General features: G+C 45.5%; 1 protein-coding gene across 1 annotated transcript in view; it reads left to right on the forward strand.

Moving 5' to 3' along the window:
* The first annotated feature begins 326 nt into the window (after window positions 1-326).
* ACACB (acetyl-CoA carboxylase beta) overlaps window positions 327-9,827 on the forward strand; it is a 153,318-nt gene continuing 143,817 nt past the window's right edge. The window contains exon 1 of the mRNA XM_006894831.1: window positions 327-955. Coding sequence (XP_006894893.1) covers window positions 327-955 — 629 coding nt within the window. The remainder of the gene's footprint in view (window positions 956-9,827) is intronic.

Here is a 9,827-nt window from a genome sequence, read left to right on the forward strand (position 1 = left end):
TCTCTCATAGAGCATCTGGTGGCTTTGAACTACAAGCCTTTGAGTTGGCAATGCAACTCCTGACCACCAAGCCACCAGCTCTCCCTAGTGCATGGGAGTGCCTCAGTTAGAAGTGAGGAGCTGGTTTAAGGCCAGAGAGCAAGTTCGCCTCCCAGCTGGGAGCTGAGCCTGTCCCAACCTTTGCGCGGAGCCCCTGTCTCTCTCACCTGTCTACTCACCTCAGAATCTCACTGGCCCTTGCCCTCTGATTGTCTCTGGGCTGGAAAGCCCTTGGTGACGCAGCCCCTGACCACATGCCTCTCCTCTCTCCTTAACAGGTTTTCTGAATGGTCCTGTTGCTTCTTGTGTCCTGTCTGTTCTTTTCCTACCTGACCTTCTCCTGGTTAAAATTCTGGAAGACCATGACTGACTCCAGCCTGAGCAGCAAGAGCAGATCCAAAGCGAGCTTAGCTACTGACCAGAAGTCCTTCTCCGCTCCGGACAGCTCCGAGGAGCCCATGCTGGGGAAGGATGGCTGCAGCTCCCTACCAAAGACACCTGCACCTCTCCGAGACCCCAAAGACACTTCCCGGCAGGGTGCTTCCCGGCCACCCCCACACCAGAAGCCTCAGAAACATTCTCCTTCCTCTGATGGCCCATCGGCCACCTCAGAACCCCAAGCCAATGGGACAGCAACCATAACTCCAGAAAGCAATGGTCCGTCCTCCCCAGCCGGGCCCCAGGCCCAGCAGGCTAGGGCCACCTCTAGAGAAGATGAGAAGCAGGCTCACCTCAAGAGGCAGCTGATGACCAACTTCATCCTGGGCTCCTTTGATGACAACTCCTCTGACGAGGACACGGGCGCTGGCTCGTTCCGAGAATCTTCCCGGAAGGGCAGCCGGGCCAGCCTGGGGACCCTGTCTCTGGATGCTGCTGTGACTGCTGGCGAGTCTGAAGCTACTGCCCTCACCATCAGGTAAGACCTCTCTTGCTCCCCCAAAGCAAAGCTTAGTGGGCCTGCACCCTTCTTTTGCCTTCACTGGCTCAGTCCACCCAGGTGGTCACATTACCCGAAGGTTGACAGTTTGGACCCACTCAGCAGTCCCGCAGAAGAATGGTCTGTCAATCCGCTTCCATAGCTATTGTTGTTGTGAACTGTAGAGGTGGAATGGACCCATAGCTGACCCTCTAGTGGGTTTTCAGAGGCAGTTAATCACACAGGAGGAGACTGCCCATTCTCCCATGGAGTAGCTGGTGGCCTCGAACTGTGTGCCTTTGGGATTGCAGCAGAGCTTCTTGCCACTAGGCCACCAGAGCTTCCTTCCATAACTGTTACAGCCAAGAAAACCATTCTTCTCTGACATATGCTTCAACAATCACCTCGATGGCAACTTCTTGGTAAAAAGTAGAAGGCATAAACCTCCCCACCTTCCTTCTATTAAAGAATGTTGGTGAACCTTTACTGTACACTCTGCTGGTAAAATGCATGTGTCCAGCTGCTACTAAAATGTCAGAGGTTCGAATCTACCAGATGCTCTGTGAGAAAGATGGACTGTCTCTTCCTTAAGATCTACAGCCTCAGAAATTCAATGAAGGGTCCCTGCGGGTTGGAATAGATTCAGCAACAGTAGGTTTTTGGATTGGTTGTATGTGCAGGGCTCCATGCCTGGAATTCTAGGAGATCTTAGTCTGGCTGGGGAAGTTAACCTGTGTATAAGTCCTGATTCCGGCAGAAGCCATTTTGGCTGACCAGGAAGGAGGCTCATTCACTTATGAGAGATTTTTCATTCATTCAACCTGGAACTGTTGTTGTTAGGTGCTGTTGAGTTGACTATGGCTCACCCTGACCCATGAACAACAGAGTTCCTGCACCGTCCGAGTGCCCTGCCATGCTCAAGCCCATTACTGCCATCACTGTGTCAGCTCGTCCGGGTGAGGGGGCTTCTTCCCCTTCACCGATCCTCTACTTTCCCAAGCGTGATGCTTTTCCCAAGGACTGGTCCCTACTGAAAACACACCCCAATTATATGAGACAAAGCTTCCCCATCTTTGCCTCTAAGGAGCATTCTGGTTGCACTTCCCCCAAAACAGACTTCATGGGGTATTTAGGATGCTTTGCCAGCCTCACAGTTCAAGGGTAGTGATTCCTTTTAGGTCTTCCTTGTCCATTGTCCTGTATACCTAATAAGCTATTGAAGATACCATGGTTTGAACCAGCTACACCTTAGTCTTTAAACTGATATCCTTGCTCTTTTAGCACTTTGAAGAGGCCCTTGAGGGCACATTTGCCCAATGCAACATGTCTCTTGATTTGCCTGCTGCAACCATGGGTATTGATTGTCGTTTCAAGTACAATGAAATCATTGACAACTTCAGTCTTTTCCCCTTGATGTTGCCTGTGGATTTTTGTTTTCTCGATGGTGAGATGTGAGGTATATTGAAGGCTGTAGTACTGACTGTCAGTAAGTGCCTCCTATCTTCACTTTCTGCATGCAGTATATCTTCTGCAGAAATCAGAGCGTTGGTGAGACTTCTTCCAACCCTGATAACACATTCTTTTTCATAGAGTCCAGCTTCTTAAATGATTTGTTCAGTCAGTATACAAATTGAATAGATATGGAAAAAGGATATAACCCTGATGCACACCTTCCCTGATTTTCCGCCATAATTTTACACCTTATTCTGTTTGAACAATAGCTTCTTGGTTCACGTACTGATTCTACATGAGCTCAATGAAATGTTCTGGGAGTCCCAGTCTTCTCAGGATTATCAAGAATTTGTTATGATCCACACAGTCAAATGCCTTCACACAGTCAGTGAAACACAAACATTTCTCTGGTATTCTCTGCTTTCAGCCAGGATCCAACTAGCAACCAGAGGAACCACTCTTCTTTGGTGATGTTTGAAAAGCAGAAACTTCAAAACTATATTCCACACCTATTCCTGAGGTTGTTGGGAAGGTCTGCACCAAGTGAGACTATTTAAAGGGTATAACTGGTGACTCTGTTTTTTTTACATTGGCAGCCTTCCAGGTGGGACGGAGGACCCACCAAGGAGAGAATGTCCACTGTCCATGGATGAACCATTCTGTTTTAATCCTCTTCCCTCTCACTGTTTCCCCCTTGGAGTGGGATTTGCTTCAGTAAATAACTCCTTCCACCCAGATGAGTGCAAACTGAAGTGGAGAAATGGGTCCTTCCATGCACATCCCTGTGAGGGACCTTACCTGAGACCCTGGTTGCTGGAAGTGGATCCAAGTAATTGACAATTGCACTCTTTTGTTCTGGGTCCTGCAAAATAAGAAACCAGTTCTACCTCTACCCCAACTTCTGTATTGGTGACTAGTCAACATCACCTTTTTGTCCTTTCTCCTCTGTACTGTCACCTCGATTTCTCGGCCCATCACCCTGCTACATTGCTTCCCCAACAACAAATTACTCTTGAGTATGCCTCATATAGCCCACTGCTATGAATTCTGACTCACAGGGCCCCTCTATCAGGTTTCTGAGGCTGTGAATCTTAAACGGAGGAGAGTACCCAGCTTTCTCCCTCAGAGCAGCTGGTGTGTCCAAACTTCTGACCTTTTTAGTTAGCAGCATAACACATAGCGTACTGTGCCATCCGAGCACCTATGTCACATCTGAACTTCCTTGGTCATTACTTGTCTTCTCGTGCTCTGCCACTCACATCCTGAAAGCAGGGCTGCATTTGTCCACACTCATCAAAATATCAGCTTCCCCCCACTGTCTAGTTAGTGCTGGTTCACAGAGACATTTTTTTAAACCTAGTTTCGAGCATAAACTTTTTTAATTGATTTGCATATGATCACTCATATATATTGTGTTTTATACAGTCATTCATATACATTATATGTTATATAGTTTTAAAAATAATTTTTTGTATAATTTTATATAATTAATTACCATTGATCAAGGATTGCAGCCATTGGTATGGATTGCATCTCAATGTCAAAAAAAACAAAGGTTCTTAGCACTGGACTGATAGACAGCGTCGTGATGAATGGAGAGATTGAAACTGTCAAACAGCTTCATCTTGCCTGGATCCACAATTAACACCTTTGGTATCTGCAGTCAGGAAATAAGAAGACGCATTGTCTGGAAAAATCTGCAGTTAGAGACCTCTCCAAATTATTGAGGAGTAATGATGTCAGTTTGAGAATTAAGGTGTGTCTGATTCAAGCTATAGTCTTTTCAATCATTTGGTATGCATCTGAGAGCTGGACAATGAATAAAGAAAGATGACAGAACAAGACTTGATGCCTTTGAGCTGTGGTGTTGGAAAAGAGCACTGAAAATCCCATGGATGGCAAGAGAACAAACAGGTATGTCTTGAAGAGGAAGTGCTCTTTGGAGGCAAGAATGACGATGCTTCTTCACCTTACAGACTTTGGGCATGTTGTTAGGAGGGTCTATTCCTTGGAGAAGGACATGATGCTAGGAATGGTGGAGGGTCAGTGAAAGAGAGGAAGAAACTCAACCAGGTAGACTGACACAGTGACTGCTGCAATGGGTTCTAGTGGGTCAGGAAGTGAGAGGACGGTGTAAGATAGAACAGGGTTCAGATCTTTTGTTCCTAGGGTCATTATGAATCATGCTCAACTTGATAGCACCTAACAACAACAACAACAACAACAATCTGTTTGACAAATACCACAATTCAAAGCCATCGTTTTTTTCTTCTGGAACAAAATGCATCCGTTTGACTCCTCTTGCAGCCCAACAATAGGCAAGATGAACAGTAACACCAGGGAGACACTCACTCCACTCAGCAACTCTATAGTGTCAAAGGCACCTAACAACAACAACAATGCCTATTGTCACCACATCTTTTTCATGTCCACATTGAACCTTCCCATTACTTCACTCCACCCACTAACATCTCCTATCCCAGGGATTTCCCCCTTCTCCTTTTTCTGCTCCCCTCCTCTCTTTTCCCTATGAACAGTTACAATACATACCTTACTCATTCTTCCTCCTGTTTCACAGTCGTGGTCTTATGCAATATTTCCCCTTCCGTGACAGAAATACTGCACTCAGTAAAGCAGATATGGAACGCTTCATGAATTCGTGTGTCCTCCTTGCACAGGGGCCATGCTAATCTTCTGTTTCCTTCCAGTTTTAGTATATGTGCTGCCAAAGCGAGCACTCACAGAGAATTTTTTTTTAAATTTTATTATTTTTGTGTGCGTGTACCGTCAAATCAGATCTGACTGGTACAGGAGGAGATTGCTCCTCCTTCCCCGGCAGAGCATCTGGTGGATTCGAGCCGTGCACCTCTGGGATTGTAGTTGCAGAGAATTTTTTTTTAAAGTATACTATTTAATCAGGGAGCTCTGGTGGCCTAGTGGCAAGAAGCCAAGCTGTAATCCCAAAGGCATGCAGTTCAAGGCCACCAGCTCCTCCGTGGGAGAAGGATGGGCAGTCTCCTCCCGTGCGACTAACTACCTCTGGAAACCCACTGGAGGCTCAGCTATGGATCAGTTCCGACTCTATGGTACACAGCAACAACAACAACAACAGCTATTTATTCAGCGTTGAACAAGTTGTAAATATGCAAGATAAAATCAAGTTTTGGAAGTTTCCTTTCTGTACTTTGCCTTCACCCCACCTGCTCGTCCACTCAGCTCAGCTCCCCTGGCCCTTCCTATTGATCTTCTATGTTGTTGTTGTGCATAAGCCTCTCCTTACCTTTCTTCAATCACGCATATCTTGTTCCATAGTTACAGTGCATACAGGGCCTCCCCCTATTCCAATAGTGTTCACTGTCAATTTCCCACACTCCTCTGCTCAAGTAACACCACATTTTCTCTACATAAACTTTGCCTAAGACAAGATCCTGCATTTCTGGTCCATGCAGAGCACTTGATGAACATGTGCCAGTATGAATGGGTGGTGGAAGGATGAAGGGGTGGATAGATGATGAATGGATGAACGATGAACACGTGGATGGATGAATGCATAAGCATTTGACTGTTGTTTAGTAGGATTTTTGTTCTCATGCAATTCTGCTAGCTTATAGTCAGTGCTTTGCTAGTGAATTCCGAGATTAAATTGTGATTTTGAATTTTTCTTCCACTTTTGTTATTTGTTGCCATCAGTTCGACTCTGATTTGTGACCTATGACTAATGGAATGAATCCTTGCCTGGTCCCACCATGACCCATCATGACCATCAGTGGGGGGAGTGCCTGTCAACCCAGAGGCTGGCCTTCCTACACTGTGTATTAGGCAACATACTATTGTGAACTACAGGACTTTTTTGGGCTCGTGACACAACTGGATACCTAGTCTCGAAAACTGAAACCAGACCTGTACCTCACGCCATATACAAAAACTAATTCAAGATGGATCAAAGTAGGATACCAGGACTTTTCCCCTAGTCTTAGTTTGCAAATACCATTGAAACTTGTCCAGTATGAACGACCTTCCTGGTGTTTGAAGTACGCATATCATAGCTTCTAGCATCATAACAACCTTTTTGTTTTTAATGTACTAATAAATAATTAATTTTTGTCTTTCCCCAAATTGTTGTTTTTATGTGCTGTCGAGTTGCCTGTCGAGTCACCCATAGTGACTCTGTGTACAGCAGCTCTGAAGCCTGCCCTGTCCCGAGCCATTCTCACTAATTCTAACACACCTACCCTCATTGCCCCAGTTACTGTATCAATCCATTTCATCAGGGTCTTCCTCTCCTGTGTTGTTCCTCCACCCTTCCAAACATGATATCCTTCTCCAAGGACCTGTCCCTCCTGGCCACGTGCCCAAAGTATGTGAGACAGAGCTTCAAAATCCTAGCCTCCAAGGAGAAACTTGGTTTCACCCTCTCTAGGACAAACCTATTTTTTTCCTTGGAGGTCCATGAAGAGTTCAAGACTCTTGGCCCCAAATAGGCTAACTGAAAATAATCTGCGACTCCACGCTGACATCTATTCCCTCTGCTCCTCTTTGGGTTCATTTTGGAGCAGGATTCATTTTGTGCCCTTCCCATGGACTTTGAAAATTCCAAAATTTGGAATTCACATGCAACACTTAGAAAGGAAGCTATTCAAAATATCACATGGCAAAATAAGTACCTGTGCATTTTTAAGTGAAGATTTCAGAAGACTGCTGTGCAGAGGGACCCCGTTTTGTATCAAAAGAAGCAGTGAGGTCTGTCAGTTGGGGCTGGAGTAAGATGTGCAGACTCAAAGTTGGTGTGCTCTGAGATCTCCTGCCTAGAGGGGAGAGGGTTGGGGTAGAAAAAAAAATGCATCAGGTTCCTATTCGCTTAACTGTAGTCCTGAAATGAAGGTAAACTCTTAAGACTGAACTGGATTGTCATGAGTTGGGAGTAAACTCTCTTAGCAGCACTCTTATTCTTTTTTTCTGCTTAGAGTATTTGTCTGTGTGTGCTCATCGTCATTCAGTAGGTACCCATTGTCCCTGGAAAGGCCCAGAGGCTTGGGGTCTACCAGGTCTGAGTTCATGTCTCAGCTCAGTCCCATAACCCCTCTGAGCTGCAGTTTCCTCCACTGTCAATGCAGGATAATAATAGGGCCTACCTCACAGGAGTGAGATAGGGTGGGGGGGCATGGGGGAGTCGCTGCTGCATGCAGCCCAGCTTCTGGCCCAGCTCCCATCAATTAAATAGACCTTCCCCACAATCTTTGCCTGTGAACTTGGCCATTCCCAAACCCTGGCCAGTCACACACTTTTAACATGTGTCCAGAGGAGGAAGAGCAATTAAAAAAGCTGTGAAGTGTCCTCGTAAAACAGGGAAATTGCCCATTATTTTCCAAACCACTCCCTTCCATGTTGGGGTCCTAAGGTAAGAGAGGGTAAGTAGCACAGACTGGGTGGACTCCGGAAGGAAAATCAAAGTCTGTAGGGAGGGGTGTCCTGCCTGGGAAGTTGGGGACATCAGGAAAGCAGACTGGGGCCAGTACATACTGTCACCTTGTCTTCTCCAGACAGAATCCCAGGGGAACTTGCTTGCTCCTTCCTGGTCATTGTCACCATCCACCCCTTTCCTTTCAGCTCTGGGTGGGCCCTGTTGTTACATACCGTAGAGTTGGAACCGGCCCTCTGGTGGATTTTCAGAGGCAGTTAATCGCACGGGAGGAGATGGCCCATCTTTCTGTAAATTGTTTACAGTTTGTGTCTGTATGTCTATGGGCTTGCCAAAATTGAAATTTTCTATTTTTGTGAAATACATACACAATTATTTTTTTCAGTGTAGAATTTGGGATGTTAACTATGTTTGGAGAGCTCTGATGGTGTGTGGGTAAGGAATTATGCTGTCAACCCAAAGGCAGAAGGTTTGAATTCACCAGCTGCTTCATGGGAGACAGGCATTCTTGTGCTCAATTTGGCAGTTCCTACTAAAATTGGAATGATTCAGACAAGATTAGTGTGGCTCCTGTACAAGGATGACACACAAATTTATGAAGCATTCTATTATTAATTATTAATGATGAGCATTCCTCTCTGAAAGGTCAGTTCTGACCCCATAGCACATAACAACAATTACTTTGAACACATTGTACATATTAACCTTATTTTCCTGCTCCCACCCCTTCCAGGTGATGCAGGTAGAGAAAAAAAAATCCGAGGTTTTTTTTCATGCTGATGAAACATACATCTCGCCTGTGTAAAATTTGATCTGAGTAACATCTCTTCCTGGGGAGCCCAGGTAAAAGGAAAATGTGTTGGACTAGCTTTAAGGATATCTAAGTAGAGAAGGAGTTCCAAGGGATGCTGGGAAGTTTGGGGCAATGTTGTTATTGTTATGCTGTCGAGTTGCCTGTGACTCATAGCAATCCTATGTACAGGAGCCCTGAACCCTGCTCTACCCTGTGCCAATCTCACTGTCTCCGGCACACAAACCCCCATTACCCCAGTCACTGAATCAGTCCATCTCATTGAGGGTCTTCCTCTCCTGTACTGTCTCTCCACCCTCCCAAGCATGATGTCCCTCTCCAAGGACTGGTCCCTCCTTGCAACATGTCCAAAGTATGTTAGACGGAGCTTCAGAATCCTTGCCTCCAAGGAGCAGCCTGGTCTCACCATCTCCAGGACAATCCTGTTCTCTTCGCAGTCCATGGTATATTCACTATTACTCTCCAGCACCACAGCTCAAAGGCATCAATTCTCCTTCTGTCATCCCTAGTCATTATCCAGCTCTCTGATGCATGGCAAGTGATTGCAAATACCATGGCCTGTATCAGGTGCACCTTAGTCTCCAGACTGACATTGTTGCTCTTCAATACTTTGGAGAGGTCTGTGACAGCAGACTTTCCCAATGTAATACATCTTTTAATTTCCTGGCTGCTGGTGTCAAGAGTGTTGATTGTGGAGCTAAGCAAACTAAAGCTCTTAACAATATTAATATCTTCATTGACTATACAAAGGCATTTGACGGTGTGGACCACAACAAACTGGCTAACTCTGAGAAGATTAGGAATTCCAGAACGATTGACCATACTTATGCAAAATCTATACTTGGACCAGGAGGCAGTTGTCAAAACAGAGCATGGAAACACTGCATGGTTCAAAATTGGGAAGGGTGTTCTCCAGGGGTGTGTCCAATCTCCACACCTTTTCAAACTATAAGCCGAACAGATTATCTGGAAGGCTGGGCTCTATGAGGAGACATGTGGCATCAGGATTGGAGGAAGATCTATCAACAATCTGCGTTATGCCATGACACAATCCTGCTTGCTGAAATTTAGAAGAACCTGAAGTGAGTACTTGCTGCAGAAGATCAAGGAACAAAGATTTTGGCAATAGAAATGCAAGGTCACTAGGTGAGCCATTCTTTACAGTATGATTCTGACTTTATTTTTTTCCT

Source organism: Elephantulus edwardii, unplaced genomic scaffold, assembly GCF_000299155.1.
Source record: "Elephantulus edwardii isolate Elephantulus edwardi_28Jun2011 unplaced genomic scaffold, EleEdw1.0 scaffold00151, whole genome shotgun sequence".
Classification (NCBI taxonomy): domain Eukaryota; kingdom Metazoa; phylum Chordata; class Mammalia; order Macroscelidea; family Macroscelididae; genus Elephantulus; species Elephantulus edwardii.